Genomic DNA, 21,730 nt, shown 5'->3' with positions numbered 1-21,730 from the left:
CAGGTCATGTTCTGCGCTATTTAAGATTTACTTATTCTTACACGTACGACTTCCTTATTTTGTGGCAGTCGTGGCTGAGCGGTTATGAGCACCGGACTCAAGCTCTGATGTTTCTGCTCAGCAGAGTGTGGGTTTGAGTCCCGGTCGTGACATCTAGATCCTTGAGCAAGATACTTTACTAGAATTGCTTTGTCCTCAAGATGGGACATTAAGCCGTAGGTCCCATGTACTAGGATTGATAGTGCACATAGAAGGACCCAGGGGTCGATTTCACAAAGAGTTAGGACTCGTCTTATCTCGAGTTAGGACGAGTAACTCGTCTTAACTTAGGATTAATCTTAAGGTCCGCTTGAAACAGTGCAGGGTTGGGACTCATCCTAAGTCCTAAGATTAGTCTTAAGTTAGGAAGAGTTTTGTGAAATCGCCGGCTGCACACTTATCGTGGAAGAATAGGGGTTAACCCTTGTGTAGCAAGCACCATTATTTATTGACCCCTTGCACAAGCGTCACACGCAGCGACTGATGCCACGCTCACCATGTTGGTGGGCAAGTTAGGTTTAGGTGTATTAACGCCACAACGACTTCACGACATATTGCACAGCATAGAGTTATATATATTAAAACGCACAGTAAAATTGCCCACCAGTATGGCGCATTCAAGATTTTTCTGATGATGGTGTCAATAGGGCCCAATTTCATAGAGCTGCTTTTTAAAAGCAGAAAATATTGCTTGACACATTTCTGCTAAGCAGAAATGAGCAGGATACAACTCACAAATTGTACAGTATGACATGGTAGTTTGGCTGGTCACCTTGTTCTGGTAGGCACAATTTTGCTGTGCTTAGCTGCTTTTTGTGCTTAAGCAGGCTTGTGAGCTACAGTGATTAAGTTCACTTTGAGGCATCCTTGGTTTCATTACCTGAAAAAAATATTATTACCTTGCCATGGTTGAAGATGGCATCTTCCACTGAACAAGTTTCCAACTCATCTAACAGTCTTTCATCGTTTGTCCCCCATTGCTGGTTCTTTCAGAGCCGTTTGAGTCTGCAAAGGGCACCAAGATGTTGGACTCTAACCAAGACAAACAATAGGAAAAAGATATTTTTACTTATAAATTGAAACTACACGGTATGTTTGATTGCAGTCACGGACACCAAAACTACTTCGGACAATCCATGTCCCGCCGGGGCTGGTTGGATGAAAAAGTTAGATAACGAAAAATGTGTAAAAAGTCAAGACAAATTTTAAGAATTCAAGGTAAACAAATAAACCTATGAAGTTGAGCCTTGATATGACTATGAGACAAAAAGTCACATTTGGGATGCTAGGTGGCAGTATACTACTTGCCAGGGTAATCCACCTAATATCCATGGTTATTATTTTCGGTGCGCATGCTCAGAACTATATGTAAACAATGGAAAGTCTGCTGACACCTTAGCTTTCCAAAGTCTCCCATTGAAGTTATTTGTAATGAGTTAACTAACAACAGTCTTAAATATTACATTCGCCAAAGTCCAAGTCATATACTAGTTATGCCATTACTACCCAGAACTGCATTGTGGTGAGGTCACCATGGGCCTCATGGCTCTACTTGCTGTGGGATTCTGGCTCTAGCCTGCTGTTTAATTAAACAGAGAATGAGCTGGACATCAGCCACAAGTTGTAGCCCCATAAATACATGACATAGATTAGGGAGGAGGTTACGTTATGGAGGAGGGGTAAGTTATCGCAACAAATAGATTAGTAGTACTATATTAGGGGAACAGCTAGTCGATAGTGTGTTGCGCGCAGTTGTAAATGGCCAAAGCGCGCATGCCACGGTATGATTTAGTTTACTGGATGGCTTGTAATCTAGACTGTCTTGCCAGTATAGTCTAGATGGAATGATGGGTACACAACTACCGGTAATTATTACTATAAATAGTATAGTGGCAGAAGTGGTAACTAAATATTATATTATATAATAAATATTAAATTAAACATTTAAAACCATGTAAAAATTGTAAAGAAAATCAAATTACATGGACTGAAGTCATGGGAGTGGAGGAACTGGCTTTCTGCAATCTGCAATGGTGCATAGTGCACACATACAATTTTATACAAGGTTGCCGCCTCAGTTGCAATCGTCCGCTTCTTCTGTCATGCCCTTTTGTAGTATTATTAAAATTATTCGTCTGAATTTACAAAATTCACGAATGCCGTCGACGTCTACTTACTAAATACTAATTACTTCATTCATTCAAAACAGAGTCGCGTGTTTTTCTCACGCCGATGTGCCGAGAGACCGCCCTCTCTTGTCCATACATTACTGAATAAAGCATGTAGTTGATGTCGATAGCTGCGTTGTTGAGTGTGAGCAAAAAGAGATTTTCACGATCTATTCTATGAAAATACATAAATTTAAAGATGGCTGCGCCCGCGAACCAATTTGAAGCATGAGGTTAAACAAGTTGACGGCATTTCGCTGAGTTAAGAAAGGTATGAATGATGAGAGGTCATTGTTTATATTAAGACTGTAAAACTAAAGAACCTTCAGTCCAGTCATGGAGGAAGAACGGTCCAATCTTCTAGATTTCATTCACCAAGTCCAAACAACCAACCTGTCAATATAAGGTTTATCGCGATTCAGAAACCCACTGTATTGCATTGTGGGAAGGAATATGGGGAGGTTACTATGCAGTTTGTACGACTCGCGCATGCAACGCCTATACCTTTTTGTGGGTTCAACAGTGCCCTCTCTTGATATTTTGCTATTCGCGATAAACCTTAATTTCATTGTCAGTGTTGTTGGGCACGATCGGTTGGGCACGATCGTTCAATAGTCAATCTGCGCGATCAACCGATCGCGCTGCGCTATCGACCAATCTTGCTGCGCTATGCTACAATCGGTTGATCGCGCAACAATCGGTCGATCGCAATACAATCGGTCGATCGCGCATCGTTCGGCAACGAACATGCGCGAACAACCGAACATGCGGGAATAGCTCGGTGCGTTCGGCCAATTGTGCAGGAATGGTTTTGCGCGATAGGTCGATTGTGTAGGAATTGTTTGGCGCGATTGGGGTGTAACCAAACACGATCTTGCACGATCGATCGATCGCGCAAAACCATTCCTGCACGATCGATCGAACACGCGAAATCATTCCTGCACGCTCGGTCGATCGCGCTAGCCAATTCCTGCATGATCAGTTGATCGCGCAAACCCATTTCTGCTCGATCGATCGATTGCGCAAAACTTTTCCTGCACGATCGGTCAACCATTCCTGATCGCGCTAACAATACTCGTAGCGCAATAGATCGATCGCAAAAAGATGTTGATTGCGCGATCTACCGATTGTTATGCAATCGACCGATTGCTGCGCAACCAATAGATCTTTCAATAGCGCAGTGCGATGGACCCACTGCAGATTGACCGATCACGCCCAACATCACTACGGTGTCAGTGTCAAGTGGGTAGTCCGTCTACTCATGACCTAGAACTATGCGGTTTCGTTTTGCTATCGTCTCCTGTAACGGTAGACGATAGCCAAACGAAACCGCTTAGTTCTAGGTACCGTCTAGCCCCCCTTAAGGCTGTTGTGAAAACGTAACCCTCCTCCCAGTGACATCGTCATTTTTTTAAATGCTTAATAAATAACGGTTTTAGATAAATAATTAAAAGTATTTTTAAATATTAAAACAAAAAATAGACTGATTTATTACTCAGCAACCAACATTTGATTTTGAAGCTAAATAAACCAGGCCATCCCTTTATTATGTTGAACATTTCAAGAAGTACTGTTAGAGTGAAATATTTCTTGATTGATTATTGACTAAACACGTTTTTGTTTATACCTCTCACATAATCCAGGACCTACATCGAGCTTCAATCAAAGCTAGATTTTTTTCATTCACACTCCTTCCATATTCTTGTGCGAGGAGTCATGTCTACAGCAGAGAGTACTGCGCCCGAGACTGTCCAGTCCAGACTATCGGTTCATGACTTCACTGGCAGCATCTGCGAACAGTTGGTTCATTTTCATGTTCTCCGACTGCAGGACAGCTTTATGATCTGGATAGGGAGACAGCCTGCCAGTTTGTCCAACCTAGCCGTTGCAATGGCAACAAATTTAGTAAGTATTTGATCTTTTTGAAAAATTGAATTTATTTTGAGGCTCTCAGTCAATGTCAGAGCTTTGCTGTCACAACTGTTATCAGTTAAGTGTTAATTGAAATCTGTATGAGTTTATTCAATTATGATATTCTTCCTACTTCAGTCTGTCTGATATCAGACTTGTTTGCCCTTGGCTATTAAAAAAGACACTATTGGTAATTACTTAAAATAATTGTTAGCATAAAAACTTACTTGGCAATGAGCAATGGAGAGCTGTTGGTAGTATAAAGCATTGTGAGAAACGGCTCCCTCTGAAGTAACATAGTTAAAGAATTAAAATAATTCTCACTAAAATATTTGAATTGAGTTTGAGACCTCGGCTGAGGTGTCCAGTGCCTTTGCAGCCGGTACTGTACACAAGCCAATAAAGAACTGCTCAGGTTAAAACAAACTAGAGGAAGGATAAAAATGTCAGCCTTATTTCCTGTTCCTTTCCTTATAATAATAATAATAATAATAATAATAATAATAATAATAATAATAATAATAATAATAATAATAATAATAATAATAATAATAATAATAATAATAATAATAATAATAATAATAATAATAATAATAATAATAATAATAATAATAATAATAATAATAATAATAATAATAATAATAATAATAATAATAATAATAATAATAATAATAATAATAATAATAATAATAATAATAATAATAATAATAATAATAATAATAATAATAATAATAATAATAATAATAATAATAATAATAATAATAATAATAATAATAATAATAATAATAATAATAATAATAATAATAATAATAATAATAATAATAATAATAATAATAATAATAATAATAATAATAATAATAATAATAATAATAATAATAATAATAATAATAATAATAATAATAATAATAATAATAATAATAATAATAATAATAATAATAATAATAATAATAATAATAATAATAATAATAATAATAATAATAATAATAATAATAATAATAATAATAATAATAATAATAATAATAATAATAATAATAATAATAATAATAATAATAATAATAATAATAATAATAATAATAATAATAATAATAATAATAATAATAATAATAATAATAATAATAATAATAATAATAATAATAATAATAATAATAATAATAATAATAATAATAATAATAATAATAATAATAATAATAATAATAATAATAATAATAATAATAATAATAATAATAATAATAATAATAATAATAATAATAATAATAATAATAATAATAATAATAATAATAATAATAATAATAATAATAATAATAATAATAATAATAATAATAATAATAATAATAATAATAATAATAATAATAATAATAATAATAATAATAATAATAATAATAATAATAATAATAATAATAATAATAATAATAATAATAATAATAATAATAATAATAATAATAATAATAATAATAATAATAATAATAATAATAATAATAATAATAATAATAATAATAATAATAATAATAATAATAATAATAATAATAATAATAATAATAATAATAATAATAATAATAATAATAATAATAATAATAATAATAATAATAATAATAATAATAATAATAATAATAATAATAATAATAATAATAATAATAATAATAATAATAATAATAATAATAATAATAATAATAATAATAATAATAATAATAATAATAATAATAATAATAATAATAATAATAATAATAATAATAATAATAATAATAATAATAATAATAATAATAATAATAATAATAATAATAATAATAATAATAATAATAATAATAATAATAATAATAATAATAATAATAATAATAATAATAATAATAATAATAATAATAATAATAATAATAATAATAATAATAATAATAATAATAATAATAATAATAATAATAATAATAATAATAATAATAATAATAATAATAATAATAATAATAATAATAATAATAATAATAATAATAATAATAATAATAATAATAATAATAATAATAATAATAATAATAATAATAATAATAATAATAATAATAATAATAATAATAATAATAATAATAATAATAATAATAATAATAATAATAATAATAATAATAATAATAATAATAATAATAATAATAATAATAATAATAATAATAATAATAATAATAATAATAATAATAATAATAATAATAATAATAATAATAATAATAATAATAATAATAATAATAATAATAATAATAATAATAATAATAATAATAATAATAATAATAATAATAATAATAATAATAATAATAATAATAATAATAATAATAATAATAATAATAATAATAATAATAATAATAATAATAATAATAATAATAATAATAATAATAATAATAATAATAATAATAATAATAATAATAATAATAATAATAATAATAATAATAATAATAATAATAATAATAATAATAATAATAATAATAATAATAATAATAATAATAATAATAATAATAATAATAATAATAATAATAATAATAATAATAATAATAATAATAATAATAATAATAATAATAATAATAATAATAATAATAATAATAATAATAATAATAATAATAATAATAATAATAATAATAATAATAATAATAATAATAATAATAATAATAATAATAATAATAATAATAATAATAATAATAATAATAATAATAATAATAATAATAATAATAATAATAATAATAATAATAATAATAATAATAATAATAATAATAATAATAATAATAATAATAATAATAATAATAATAATAATAATAATAATAATAATAATAATAATAATAATAATAATAATAATAATAATAATAATAATAATAATAATAATAATAATAATAATAATAATAATAATAATAATAATAATAATAATAATAATAATAATAATAATAATAATAATAATAATAATAATAATAATAATAATAATAATAATAATAATAATAATAATAATAATAATAATAATAATAATAATAATAATAATAATAATAATAATAATAATAATAATAATAATAATAATATTTATAAAGCGCCAAATTGCCAAAAAGGCCTCAAAGCACTAGATACAAAGGTAAAAAGCACCGTCGAGCCACAACTTGTTAATCTCCTAGGCAGTATTAAGAAGCATCTAGACACATAGTCCAGCAAACTGATCGAAACGTTGAGTTGTCTTTAGAGGGCAAGGTTAATTAATTAGCCAACTAATTATACATGTAATTGCTTCCTGATGTTCTTATGGCTTATATTGTTTTTTTTTCTCTTAACAGGACAGTATCCCAAGTGCATCCATGTTACTGGGAGACATGTCAGATCCTGTCTCCGCATCATTAGCTCAGAAGTTGGGTAAGTCTGTCCATAATATACAAGTTTCTATAATCCTCTCCAGTAACACAACTTTTTTCTCCCACAGGATTTGAGAAAGTACCGAGTATACATTGCTTTACACACTGGTGCATGGATGAATAACAAGCTTCATGGACATGGAATACAAATCTCAGATGCAAATGTAACATTTTACATTGTTATACCTCGGTAACAAACTGTAAAGATTGATTGTTCGAGAACCAATCATGTGACGCGCAACAATAACGCATGTTACATGGCTTGACGGGCCGGGTAACATGAAAAGTGATGTACACTGGTGTACGTCACCTTGATCGTTCCCAGCGTTGGTCGATTTCCAGCGCTGTGTACAAAACAACCGCGGGTTCTGCTTATTAAACAATGAATAGTCTGTCGTGATAATGTTTGAAGGTGACAACAAAACTTTGAAAAGAGGAATAACAATTATACAAAGGTGTAACAAAACAATTGTTGCACGCTGTGACTGGGGTCCATGGGTGTGTACACCCTCATGGGGAAATGGCACCCTCAGCTTTTGCCTCGGGTTCCATTTCCCCCCTCGAGTGTACAAAACCCCATGGACCCCGTCACAGCGTGCAATAATTGTATAATGTATACAGGGTTCGAACCTGGGGGAACCTACAAAACCTTTTAAATACACTCAACTTTTGTGGTGTAAGTGGTGCACCCCTGCAGCAACAAAGAGTTATAGATCTGTTCAAATAACCTCAGACAAAAAATGTAATAAAAAAATGTAATCATTAAACAATACCATAAAACAACTTGCCTTCTATAGACTTGGCATTGCTTTAATTTTGACAGTACAAAATAAAGTAATCTTAAAGTTTGTTCAAATCTTTTTGCCTACTCCTTCATCAAGACAAACATAAGCAGTGAGTTTTCGTACTAACATTATCATAATAATATTGTTAAATTACAATATTGATAACGGCTTCTTAGAGTCAGGTTCACTAAACAGCTTGCCCACAATACACCATGTTATTCCAGTTAGTTTTTTTAAAAAACCTTTTCATCAAAAATGATTTCATTTTTTCTTTTCCAGCTAAAATGACCGGGAAACAGGTGTTTGTGAGCTGTGACCTTCCCCAGGACAGAATGCTTCAGCCGTTAGTGGAAGAGAGAATCACCAGCGAACTCAAGGCCTTCCCTGAGAAGTTCTACTTCTGAAATTTCTTTGCTTAGATCTGCGTGGCGTCTCACTGTAAGAAACATTGCTGGTTCCCTGAATAAAAAAAGGTGCACATGTTTAAGGAGGATAGATGCTAAAATATCACCTCCACCTCCACTCTCTGTTTTTCCTTTCCAGGGCTCGAAATTAACACTGAACTCAAGGCCTAAGGCCAGTGATTGTCGAGTCAGTAAACAAAGCCTTTTAAGGTCGGTGGTCTTGGTTTTTAGAAACAGAAAGCCACAGTTTGTAACAATGTTACACAAATATTCAAACATTGTCTTGAATTTGTTGGAAACAAAACAACCAATCATTAGAGGTGTTTTATTTAAATGATTGTTTGTAGAGAAAGTTGAATTTGGTTTTAACATTTGTTAACACAATTGATTGTTTTACTAACTGTCCATGGCCATGCCAACCAGCTCGGTTTGTTTATAAACAATGGAAATGTCTAAAGTTAGTCACCTACTACGCCTCCACTTTATCTGCTAAACATGTCCAGGGCTTGAAATTAACACCGGACTTCAGGCCCAAGGCCAGTGACTGTATGATAATAATAAAAAATAATAATAATAGTATCAAAGTCTTATATAGCGCACGTATCTACCAAACGAGGTACTCAAGGCGCTGAGTATATACAAACTTTCAGAAAGATATGCTATTGCAGAGATGAATACTGAGACCCAATTATTTAGCACCTTCTAAGGGTTTACAAGGTGCGACGGCGCATACAGCAGCCACAGCCAGGAACACCAGAATGAATCCCTTCTCTTTTCGATAAGTGTACTGGGTTCTTTTACATGCGTTACACAACACATGGGACCAACGGCTTTACGTCCCATCCGAAGGACGAAGCAAATGGTTAAGTGTCTTGCTTAAGGACACAAGTGTTACGGCATGGGATTCGAACCCACACTCTGCTGATCAGAAACACCAGAGTTGCTCGACCAGGACACTTCCATCTGGCCAGTTAACTCACAGCTGAACAATTGCTGTGGTTTTGTGTTTTTCATTTGGATAACAATAGGCTACTTCATTGGGTAACATTTGTAGAAATTTTTTTTTGAATATGAATCTGTTAAATATCTTTAAAAATTTGTGAATGTCGGAGTATTCTTAAACAATGACAATGTACTTGTTCAACTCATTTTGACTCTGGTCTTGTAAAAAAAGTCAGACAAAACTTTGAGTTTCAGCCCGGCAGTCTTGTTGATATTCTTTTTTTTGTGCTTAATAAGCAATAATAAAAAAATTGTTTGATAAATAAAAGAGAAAACAGTGGCAATCCATCGACTTTGTTTAAGATACCATTTTTGAGCAGACTGTAAACAACCAAGGTGGAGACGACGGACTGTCCATGTGTATACTCAGTGATAACATTAAAATTATCAGAACCACTGCTACTGTTATCAGGGCCCAGTTTCATAAAGCTGTTAAGCAGAAAATATTGCTTAGAAAATTCTTTGCTAAGCAAAAAATGAGTGGGGCACCAGTTGCAACAATATATACTTTATACAATTTTGGCTGGTAACAAGTTTCTGTTGAGTAAGATTTGTCTGTGCTTGGGAATTTTTCATGCATACTGGCTTTACGAAATCGGACCCTGATCATAGTACAATACTCTTGAGTCAATCAGTTTAAACATTTATAAACATAGTTTGTTACTCATGGCTTCTGGAATGTTTACTCATTCAATTAAAAGTTTGTGTGTTCCAGGTTTATCTGGCTCTGTCCCACTTCAAAAGTATGGCGAGTTAAACCCAGTATGCATCCCTGTGCAACAAGGTTTTGTGTTACATTTTCGGGGAAATTTGATTAGAAAATACAAAAGGTGCTATATTTTTGTCTGAAGAACTTTTAAAAGTTTCAAGTTTAAAGTAATTAAAAAGAAACGGGTCATTATAACTTGAATGAACTAATCTGTTACAAGAGTTGGGGTTCACATAGCAAACTATATACAGGCAACCTGTAAATTTAACATATTCAGCCTCTAGTTTCTCAAATAATATGCAAAGATTGGACCAATATAGACAACATTTAAAGGAACATGTTGCCTCGGATCGGTCGAGTTGGTCTTTGAAAAGCGCCCTGTAACCGTTTGTTATAAAATCGATTTGGTTAGAAAGATGTTGTAAAAGTAGAATAAAATGATCTACACAAACATGCCTCGAAATTGCGTGGTTCTCGTTTTACCTCGTCGACAAACACAGTCGGCCATTTATGGGAGTCAAAACTTTGACTCCCATAAATGGCCGACCGTGTTAGTTCGCGACGTAAAATGAAAACCGTGCAAGTTTAAGTGATACTTGTGTGGATCATTATATTCTACTTTTAAAACATCTTTCTAACCATATGCATTTCATAACAAACGGTTTCAAACGCTTTTCATAGACCAACTCGTCCAATCCAAGGCAACGTGTTCCTTTAAGAGAGCCGTTTGGTTGCACTGATTTGATTAATACATCTACATCCGCATAATAATTTTGGTTTTACCCTTACACCAATGTGTGTAAGCACTTAAAGACTTGGTTACTTCCTGTTCTGCGGAAAAAAATCACAGGCATTTAATATTCGGATGGAATTTTAACCGTTGACCATCCTAATTCTAAAGCAGTTGCTTTACCAGCTAGACCACCGACAGAGATTGATGCCCAGTAGCTAGAGGGGGTTTGAATCCTGTCTTAATGTTAAAACCAAAATTAATATTCTATATCCTGATGCAAATTTAATATCTATCTACATCTACATGTTCATACCAGTCAAAACAACTGTACTTCATGCCATTTATGATTTGGTTTAGAGAGATCCTTAAAGATCGATTGGCTGTAGACGTGAGCAATGCTAGTGATACTCAAATTTTTGGGGAAATTTCAGTTCCCCTTTACTTTGCCTCAAAAAGTAAAGGAAACTCACAGAGTCCAACATACAAATACTTGCAGGAAATGCAGTTTATTGCACCACTGAGTTTTTTGTATTTATATTTATTTCAAAGTTGGATATGGTTCACTTCTGTGCCATGTTTACCTGCCCCATTGTTTTGTTTCTTCACTGTAAACCCATAAGGTGCATCGTCAAGGCAACTCTTCTCATGCAAGAGTTTCATCTGAATATTAGAGTCGTAGATATCGTCCGAATTCATCCCTTGTGACTGAAGCAAGCATCTGATTTCAACCTCGGGTGTGAGTGGGTTATCATGTATCGTAATATCTGTGGTCACAGGAAATTGGTTCTCCATGGTGTCTTTGAGATCGCTTCCGTGGCTTCTTGGGGTGTGTAGTACCTTTTCAACATTAGGAAATTGGTTCCCCGTGGTGTCTTTGAGATCGCTTCTGTGGCTTCCCGGGGTGTCTAGGACCTCCTCAACATGAGGAACTTGGTTCTCCATAGTGCCTTTGAGATCGCTTCCGTGGCTTCTTGGGGCGTCTAGGACCTCCTCAACATTAAGGACTTGGTCCTCCGTGGTGTCTTTGAGACCGCTGTAGTGGCGTCTTGGGGTGTCTAGGAACTCCTCAACATTAAGGACTTGGTCCTGCGTGGTGAGATTGCTGTCCTGGCGTCTTGGGGTGTCTAGGAACTCCTCAACATCTCTCAGTCGTTCATCTATACTTTCATCACTGTAATCACTGATAAAGACATCCTCATCAGATGAGTCGTCTGTGCTTCCAAAATAGCTGCTGTTGAGCTTGGATTCGTAGCTTTGATAGTCAGGATACTTTGGGTTCTTCTTTAGGATCGAGCGTTTTGAGGACGTGGACGAACTCGGACTGGGTGGCACAGGGTCGCTGTGGAAGACAAATTTGACTTTCGATTCGCGTCGAGTGATCTCAGCCACTCCGGGTTTGAGAACAAAACCAACTTTCCGTCTGGGTATTCTCTTCATCGAGTCGGTCAGGTTGATCATCGAGACCGGAACTACGTCTATGTCATCATTGTCTACTCGCTGTACGTTAAATCGTCCGATGCTCATCTTTCTTGGAGTTTCATCTGTCATTCCATCATCTTTAGAAGGCTCTGCATCCCCTCTGTTGTTTCCATGGTTACATTTATCTGCATCTTCGGTGTGCTGAACTTTGTGAATGGTGAATCTTCCAAAAGTCTGTCCAGTTTTTTCGTTTTGAGTCGTCTCCTTCTCCATCCTGTTCAAATTCGCATCCACGTTTTTCTCGTCGTGCTCGTTTACCTCTAGCTGTGTTATATCCAATAGTCTCACCATTGATTCACGTGGTTGGCATTCTGTCCATGCAGCATCCCCCCTCTGGAAAGCTCCAGGCCTGCGACATTTCTTACATATGTTGTTTATGTGAATGAAGCACTGTGAGATTATCCCCACGAAGAAGCAGGCGGTAATCAGAAGAGCGATAGAGCCGAAGAGTATCGTGGTGAGCGTGAGTTCAGGAGTGGCAGTCGGAGTTGATTCGTCATCTGGAGACCAAAGTTTAACTCGGATTAGTTTTGAGTCAACCTTTTACAACTTGCTTGTAAGCTACTGCAGAATGATGACATAATAAACAGGAGATGATGACATTTTGAGATAATTTATCTTAGGTTGACAACATCTTGATGTTGCTTCCCATTGTCTTTGGTTCTTGACATTTTATGGATGTTATCACCCCAAGAAGCCAACAATGAACATCTTACTTTTATGCATGTCGAAATCCTAAGATAAAGTGTAGCGTGTTGTCATCTAACATTTATGATGTCATCTCTCTGCTGTAAATTACCTCAGGGTATCAACATAATCCAGATGGCACTACACGAGCTCTGTTTATTGCTGATCTTACCTTCACAAGTTCCATGTTGAGCTTCATCTGACCCATCCCCACAGTGATCCACAGTGTCACATCTCAGAGTTGAAGAAATACAGTCACCGTTGCCACAGTGAAACAGGTGGTGGCCTGCACATCTCAAGTCTTTGAGTTAAAAAACAAAGACGAAAAAAAAGATTTGAAATAATATTATCTGGGTCTGTTTTGTTTAATCAGAGAATCAGCCACAAGCAATGTGTCACTCTTTTAGCACTCTTGGTTGATAATCACCTGCTAATCAGACACTTTCTGTGCTTATCACCTTGTTTTGTGCTGAACAATGAAGTGGATAAAGACTGGAACCATGCAGAGCATGCCATTTTTTATCCAAATGTGGCGCAACCCAATATGCAGACACGCAACCATTTGCCCTTATGGTGCTCTTGCAGGGTTTTTCTTTAATTCAGCTCCAGATCGTAAGTTGTTGGAACTATCTCAATACACAACTCTGATTGGAGCCCAATTGTACAAAGCTGCTAAGCACAGACTATTGCCTAGTATACAAATCTTGTTTGGCAGAAACCTGTATATATTGTTTGTGACTGGGTTCACTGCTAATCTTTTCTAGTTAGACAAATTTACTTAGCACCATTTTCTGCTTAGACCCCCTGAATGTGGGTACCAATGGTTCATAAACTCTCAATAAGAATATACTGTGTTTATATACAAACCTTGGTATATCAAAGTGAAGACCATCTGAAAGCCCCTCCCACTTCTACTCTGCACACCATCAGATTTAAAATTGAGTTGAAGCCACTCCCCTGATGAGATTACATCCACTGGAGGTTGCTGGCCGCAGAATACTTGAGAAACCGCTTCTCCATCGCTGACTGTAAGACGGTTGGACTGGCACAATGCGTCTGACTTTATGTCAATGTCCACAAACTAAAACATTTATAGAGAAAAATATGTGGGCTTAAAAATGTTTTGTTTTGAGGGCAATACTCTCTCGTGTGATTGCAACTTCTAATTCTTCTTTCCGACATTTCAGAATTTGATAACATTGTGAAGTCTGTGTTTGGGTGCCCATTCATTGATGTATGTCTAGTTTTAAATCTTGTTCTGCATTTACATCCCAAATGAACAAATTGTAACTGAAGATATCCTGCCTATTTGTGCTTAGCAGAAAAATATTAACCAACATATTTGGCTCAAGCGTCTCTACAAAATTGGGCCCTGGTAATGTGCTTATTTGTCTTGCTTATCACGTCCAGAGAACAACATCTGATTTCAAATCAAAAACGCATAAAAAAATTTGCAAACTTGATATAAATCAAGTGTGCATTTAAAGTACAAAGTTCTTATTACCAAAATCTTTACCATGAGATATCAGTTACGATTGTCATTTATTATTTAGCAAAACAAACCATTGCATTTTAACAAATACCTGTAGACGAATTTTCTGTCCAGGGTGTGGAGCTAGCAGTGTCAACGTACAGTTGGCTCTAGGCTGGTAGTAAAGTGATGCCTGGGAGTAGATAATGTCACCGTGTGACGTCGCAGTGTGCCCACATTCTGACTGCATGTACACTGAAATGGGAAACATCAGTAAAAATTAATTAATTTATATGTTTCATTAAAATTAATTAGTTTATATTTCATTAATTGGTATTCACAGACAAGACTTGTAATCCTAGTCAGTAGTCACAGTTATTATTTGAATCTTTTTTGATATTGACAAAGGCTCAACTTTTTGATTCAGTGTTTGCTTTTTGCATAAAGTTTCACATGAGAGCAATTTAGCAAGGGTCCATTGCTAAATTGTAGTGTAAAATTTTACATTTGCAAGCACCGGAAACTAGGTTGGGAGCATGGAGGGTTAGGAGTCGCACCTTGTATAGCTGTGGCACTCTTTACATCGGTCTTTGGCGATTATGATATACATGTAAGACCATTGTAACATTAGAGCCATAACAGGCAAGGCAAACAAGGTGGGTTTTAGTTACGATCAGCTAACTATTGGAGTATATCGAGTGCACCCACGTATAGAAACTCTCGTTTTGTTTGGAGGAATTATCATCAGTCACTCACATTGATGTAAAATTGGTTGGTGTCTGTTGGTCCACTAAATATGTTTTGCTTCTTTTCACATTTACTACCTATAGGGGACCTACAAAACTGGATAGTGACCAAACTTGCCATTTTCCATATTAACCAACTGGTTTGGACTAGGTTTAACTGTGTTCAACTAGATTTAAATTATAAAACCAGTTGGTTTCTGTCCATTTTCCATATTAAACCAACTGGTTTTAACTGTGTTTAATTAGTTAATCAACTGGTTTTCAACTAGTTCCAGTTATAAACACAGTTCAACTAGAATTTTGATCTGGGAACCTAAGAGTACGTGTTGCACAACTTATCATAGGTGACTTTGATAAGACCAAAAGAGATCCATAACAGCCCAACAGTTGGGAACAACTGGAACAACTTACCAATTGAATTTCCCCCGTGGAAGAGGAACACCATCGACATCAGCTGTAGTGGAGCGAGTACGACACTGCCGCATGGGGGACGAGCTGTCATGTTGTCAACCCAGAGCCAAGACCGCCCCGCCCCACTCAGTCGGCTCAAAGTTTGAACATTTTGTAAGAATTTCTAGACTATTTCAACTGTTGCCTTAAGTTGAGTAGGATGGGTCATTAACATTTACGTGTCGTTCAAAGGGTTGCCCATTTTTTAAATGCAATTAAAATCTTATCAATCTGGACTTTGACACAAAAACATGATAACAATAGCCCGATTAAATAAGAATTTTGTTTCTCCCCTGCATTCCTTTGCTGTATCCTATCTCCACTGTTTAGCTTTTAAGTCACTTTTTGAAAAGAAAACAAAGTTTTTGCGTTGTTGACAATTTCATTAGAGGGAAATAATATAAAGTCACACTTGTTCATATAATAGACTAAACATTGGGTGTAATTTAACTACAAGCATTTTATATCCTTCATTATCAATCTTACTCTATGGTATAATGTTTTCTTTTTGTGTTTAGGCGCCTTGATTTCTGGAGAAGTGGGCATTATAAATCCATATTATTATTGAAGGTATTGGTACTACTAACTCCATGTAATTTTGAGTGCAAACATAACAAACACACAGAAGCAGTTGGGTCTGTCCTTTGTATTGTTATGCGGATGTTTATTTGTTTTTGTAGTTAGTATTGTTTATCCTTTTTGTTCATGGAACCTTTGGACGAGTTAAAGGGACATTAGTCAAAGCATGGAGGTAGAAATAGGTCACAGGGTAGAGAGAAAGGTCATTGGTGTGTGTCAGATCTAGGGTATGAGGCAATTTGCCCCCTTTTTCAATTGCTTGTTTTATACAGCAGTGGACACTATTGGTAATTGCCAAAGACTAGCCTTCACAGTTGGTGTATCTCAACATATGCATAAAATAAAAAACCTGTGAAAATTTGAGCTCAATCGGTCATCGAACTTGCGAGATAATAATCAAAGAAAAAAACACCCTTGTCACATGAAGTTGTGTGCGTTTAGATGGTTGATTGGGAGACCTCAAGTTCTAAATCTGAGGTCTCGAAATTAAATTCGTGGAAAATAACTTCTTTCTCGAAAACTATGGCACTTCAGAGGGAGCCGTTTCGCACAATGTTTTATACCATCAACCTCTCCCCATTACTCGTTACCAAGAAAGGTTTTATGCTGATAATTATTTTGAGTATTTACCAATAGTGTCCACTACCTTTAATGGATTGCTCACCCTTTGGATAGTGATTTGGTTCACTTTTGGGCAATCCCTATAGGCTTCTACATGTAGTTACTTTTTGTTTTTGATATGTCTCTAAATTGTTTTCCTAATGTTTCAAAATTAACATTTCTTGTTTTTGTTGCTGTGTGTTTTTGTTGTTTTTTAAAGCCTTAACTAATAAATAAATTAATGATCAGAATTAATTTACATTCGAATGTTCACTTTTTTGGGGATCATAAGACATTGCTTGAAAAGTAACGCATGTGCTACCAAAGTGGTCCTGTAGCATGCACTGCACTTGATTGCCTCCAAAATTGCCTGTAAAGTTGCCAAGTGTGACCATGGCTCTACAATTAATTAGCAGAAGCTTAACGTTGACAATAGTGCCAATAAGTTCGAATTTGTGAGATAAATCTCTTCCACTCAGATCCAGGAATAGTCAACCATAAACATTTCTTTTCTAGTAGACTGTCACATCCATAATGAATTTAGTTAAAAAGAGAGCAATAAACACTGCAAACCACTTTATATTCCGGCAATATTCAATATCAACACACACACTGGGTATTATAAACCACACCAGGCAAATGTTGAGCACAAAAAGCTTCTTGGCGAAGAACAGACCAATACAGACACCAACCTGTTCTGCAGTCCCAGGTGTACCACATGCAAATTCATGCAGTTATCTTTTGGCAGTATTCGTCTCATGAAAGAAAAGCTTGTTGCGCACACAACCCCCAATGTTTAAGAAGTTGCGACTAAAGTTTACATTTTTTCCAAGTCAGATGCAGTCTTTCAAAACCTTTGTTCAAAGAAATCAGTTGGAAGTGGCCTACAGGAATCCACTTCAGAGATATCACTAATATCATGTGAACATTCACCTGAGACCATATAGTTGAGCCCCGGACCCCCTGCCAAAATATAACCTTCGTGGCAAACTTAATCTTTAAGGTTGGAGAACACTGGGTCCTTGATCCATTTAACATCATAACCCAATTAAAGTATACGCCATGTGGGCCAAATCTCATATAGCTGCTCTTGCACACACAAACTCAATAACTTTTTTTGTTGTAAGCTGAACTAAGCAGGATACCAGTCACAAATTGTACTCAAAACAAAATAGTTTTATTCTGATAAGTATAATTTTGTTCTGCTGCGCTACTTTTGTGTGCTTTAAGGAACGTTACAGAATTGTTAAGAAACAAAAATCGTTAAGATCACAGATTAACATAAAACTTACACGGTATAATGATGATGATAGAAGAACACTGTCTGAAATATCATTGTTTCTCATTGTTGAGAAATAAATAATCATATTTCGTGTTTGGAGTTTTTCGCTCATCAGTGAGCGTTTTATTCATTTTTCTTTTTGCATCGGTGTCATGCAAAAATGTGAATCGGTTTTTCACTATTTTTTTGGGACCCAGATGGCCGATCGATCTCAAACTTATACAGGTTTGACAGCTTCTGTCTGGTGGTTTACATAAAGTATTTACACTGCCAGCAACTGTTTTGTCAGCAAAACTAAATCTGTAATGTTCCTTTAAGTAGCATTATGAAATTGGCAGTCCCAGCTTGGCAACTACCAATTTCATGCACCAGTGTTATCAAACATTGTAAAAAGCACAAATTTTCTACGGTACTTTCCATGTTTAATAATTTTGGCCCAAAAGCTTTAAAACCATCTGCAGTGTTTTTTTATCCACACTTTTTTTTGTTTCAAGTTTGTGCATTTTAGACTTCAAATGCAATCAAAAAATGTCCAGGCCATAGAACAGGCCCTGGCTGGACCCCATGCAAACCTTATATTTTCAAAGTTGGGAAACACTGGGTACCATGACCTGTGCCTGCAAATTAGACATCCCATATTGCAATTATGCCTTGAAATTTTTTTGTTAAGAAAATAGAAAACACAAATTAAACAATATTGATGGCCCAGGTGACATACAGGTGTGGATATGAGACCAAAAAACCCCAATAAATTGTGACAAATTACTGTGCAACTCCATTGTTGTGATTGAAAGGCTATGACAACCTGTCACAAAGCATATAAAACAAGGAACAAAGGTAGCTGCCATCAAACTGTGCTTTATTGTTTCTGGTTCTGATGTAAAAAAGTCTCCACATATTTGGATATAAACTATCCAAGATTCTGTCCCCTTGACCCAAAACATTTGACTCTCCTCTTTTACTTTTTGTGTGAAATTGTTCGCATGGTTTCAATTGCCAGAAACAAGGATAGGTCATTGAATTCATTTAAATGTTACATTGAATGTCATCAATGTATTGACTCACCAATGACACCTGAACATCCTGACAGCGACCATGAAGTTGTCTTTGTAGTTCTCTACTGGCACTGCAAGTGTCTCACACCCTAGGACTTCTTCACATAAGTTCAAATATCTTCCATCTAAGCTCCTTTAGCAACACTGATGTAGCTTCAACTATGGGTCCTCCATGCAGTCAGTGACTCTATCAAGAATTGTCCAGCCCCCCCCCCCCCCTCCCGCCCCCCTTCTGTGATTTAGGGATACTCAAAAGCAAGCGAGATCGATGTGACGAATTCATCTATGGTGGTTCGACTTCCCGAGTCGTCTGAACTACCCAAAAAACGAGATTTTCGCCCTAACACCATCTTTTACTCTGCCCTCTCTGATCTAGTAGGACCATAGAGTAAACTCAGTCCCCACATCTTCATTCTGTTGTTAGACTCTGGTGTCCAAAGTGTGGCAGAATAAGCTCATCTCCATCAATTTCAATGGACAGCCAAGTTGTTTAGTTCCCAAGCATTTGTGCGCGTAGACTCGACCAGGAAAAACCTAGACTTGATGACAAGTCGTAGGCGCTGCCTATATTTGTCTGCTGTTCATGCAACAGTCACAGTGCGATTACACACATGCAATAGTCATAGATAGTGCATGGGATCGAGGGTGTGTATTGTCCCTGTAGTTTCAACGCTGTAACAGCTAGTACACACCGCACTTAACATTTACAGTCTTGACTTCAAGACTACCCCTCCCCCGCTTTTAAGGAAATGTAACATGACATTAGGCAGAAGTGCAACCCCCCCCCCTTTTAAGGAAATGTCACATACTTAATCAGGCAGAAGTGAACCCCCCCCCCCCCCCCCGCTATTAAGAAATTTCACATGACCCATATACAACTAGGCAAAAGTGCACCCCCAATGCAGCCACCCCCCGCCCTCTTATTAAATAGCACATGACATACCTAAAGGCAGAAGTGCTACCCCCCCCCTCCGTTATTAAGAAAATCACACGACATACGTACCTAATAAGGCAGAAGTACAACGCCCCCCCCCCCCATTAAGGAAAGTTCCCATGGAATACCGAATTAGGCAGAAGTGCACCCCCCCATCCACATGCTATATTAAGGAAATGTCACATGACACATAGGCCTACCTATAATTATAGGCAAAAATGCAGCCCCCGCCGCAATCCTCCGCCCCCTTATTAAAGAAATGCCACATATGGCATACCGAATTAGGCAGAGGTACACCCCCCCCTGCTATTAAGGAAGTGTCACATAATTAGCCAAAAGTACACCCCCCAGCAGCAACCCCCGCCCCCTTATTTAAGAAATGTCATGACATACCTAATAGCGCAGAAGTGCACCCCGACCCCCCCCTGCACATTGGGCTATTAAAAGTCACATGACATACCTAATTAGGCAGAAGTGCCCCCCCCCGCAATTAACGGAATGTCACATGACATACCCATTTAGCCAGATGTGCACACCCCCCCCCCCCCCCCGCTGTTAAGAAAAGTCACATGACATACCTATAATTAGGCAGAAGTGCACCCCCTGTTAAGGAAATGTCACATGACATGCCTAATTGGCCAGAAGTGCATGAACCCCTTCCCCCCCCCCCCCCGCCCCCCCGCTATTAACGAAATGTCACATGACACATACCTATAATTAGCCAAAAGTACACCCCCAGCCGCAACCCCTCGCCCCCTTATTTAAGAAATGTCATATGACATACCTAATAGCGCAGAAGTGCACCCCGACCCCCCCCACTATTTAGAGAAAAGTCAAATGACATACCTAATTAGGCAGAAGTGCCTCCCCCCCCCCGATATTAACGTAATGTCACATGACATACCCATTTAGCCAGAGGTGTACCCCCCTGCTATTAAGGTAAATCTCACATGACATACCTAATTGGCCAGAAGTGCATGAACCCCTTCCCCCCCCCCCACCCCGCTATTAAGGAAATGTAATGACATAACTAGTATAGGCAGAACTGCAACCCCCTCCCCCCCGCCATATACCTAATTAGGCAAAAGTGCACCCCCTATAGCCACACCCCCGCCCCCCTTATAAAGAAATGTCATATAACATACCTAATAAGGCAGAAGTGCACCCTTCCCCCGCTTTTAAGGAAATGGACACCACTATATGACATACCTAATTAGGCAAAAGTGCACCCAAGCAACACCCCTATTACAGGACATACCTAACTTGGCAGAAGTGCAACCCCCTCCCCCCCCCCCCCCCCCCCCCGGCTATTAACGAAATGTCACATACCTATAACTAGCCAAAAGTAC

General features: G+C 35.6%; 3 protein-coding genes across 3 annotated transcripts in view; 1 reads left to right on the top strand and 2 right to left on the bottom strand.

Moving 5' to 3' along the window:
• Nucleotides 1–2,223, bottom strand: part of LOC139934488 (tubulin beta-4B chain-like) — a 30,311-nt gene extending 28,088 nt beyond the window's left edge. Inside the window, exons 1-2 of the mRNA XM_071928736.1 lie at nucleotides 2,022–2,223; nucleotides 939–1,071 (exon numbers count right to left, since the gene is read on the bottom strand). The gene's annotated coding sequence lies outside the window, so the exon portion shown is untranslated. The remainder of the gene's footprint in view (nucleotides 1–938; nucleotides 1,072–2,021) is intronic.
• A 119-nt stretch (nucleotides 2,224–2,342) lies between these two features.
• LOC139934489 (proteasome assembly chaperone 4-like) lies at nucleotides 2,343–10,830 on the top strand. Its single transcript, XM_071928739.1, has 4 exons — nucleotides 2,343–2,478; nucleotides 3,851–4,112; nucleotides 7,391–7,466; nucleotides 8,530–10,830. The coding sequence occupies exons 2-4, from the start codon at nucleotides 3,924–3,926 to the stop codon at nucleotides 8,652–8,654; spliced, it is 390 nt and encodes a 129-aa protein (XP_071784840.1). The 5' UTR covers nucleotides 2,343–2,478; nucleotides 3,851–3,923; the 3' UTR covers nucleotides 8,655–10,830.
• Nucleotides 10,831–10,989: 159 nt separating this feature from the next.
• Nucleotides 10,990–16,316, bottom strand: LOC139934487 (uncharacterized). The gene is made up of 5 exons (XM_071928734.1): nucleotides 15,893–16,316; nucleotides 14,848–14,990; nucleotides 14,132–14,345; nucleotides 13,437–13,565; nucleotides 10,990–13,077 (listed from the first exon to the last, which is right to left on the bottom strand). Exons 1-5 carry the CDS (start codon nucleotides 15,981–15,983, stop codon nucleotides 11,642–11,644), a joined length of 2,013 nt encoding a protein of 670 aa, XP_071784835.1. The 5' UTR covers nucleotides 15,984–16,316; the 3' UTR covers nucleotides 10,990–11,641.
• Nucleotides 16,317–21,730: the final 5,414 nt, after the last annotated feature.

Source organism: Asterias amurensis, chromosome 3, assembly GCF_032118995.1.
Source record: "Asterias amurensis chromosome 3, ASM3211899v1".
Taxonomy (NCBI): Eukaryota; Metazoa; Echinodermata; class Asteroidea; order Forcipulatida; family Asteriidae; genus Asterias; species Asterias amurensis.
This window is presented reverse-complemented; position numbering and strand designations above follow the sequence as displayed.

Bases quoted from the DNA above. Each gene is read 5' to 3' on its own strand.
- LOC139934487 (XM_071928734.1), bottom strand. From the start codon at position 15,983: ATGACAGCTCGTCCCCCATGCGGCAGTGTCGTACTCGCTCCACTACAG. The intron at 14,346-14,847 runs GTATTTGTTAAA...TAAATGTTTTAG, and splicing joins GACAGAAAATTCGTCTACAG to TTTGTGGACATTGACATAAA. The intron at 13,078-13,436 runs GTAAGATCAGCA...TTTGGTCTCCAG, and splicing joins TCAACATGGAACTTGTGAAG to ATGACGAATCAACTCCGACT.
- LOC139934489 (XM_071928739.1), top strand. From the start codon at position 3,924: ATGTCTACAGCAGAGAGTACTGCGCCCGAGACTGTCCAGTCCAGACTA. The intron at 4,113-7,390 runs GTAAGTATTTGA...TTCTCTTAACAG, and splicing joins TTGCAATGGCAACAAATTTA to GACAGTATCCCAAGTGCATC. The intron at 7,467-8,529 runs GTAAGTCTGTCC...TTTCTTTTCCAG, and splicing joins ATCATTAGCTCAGAAGTTGG to CTAAAATGACCGGGAAACAG.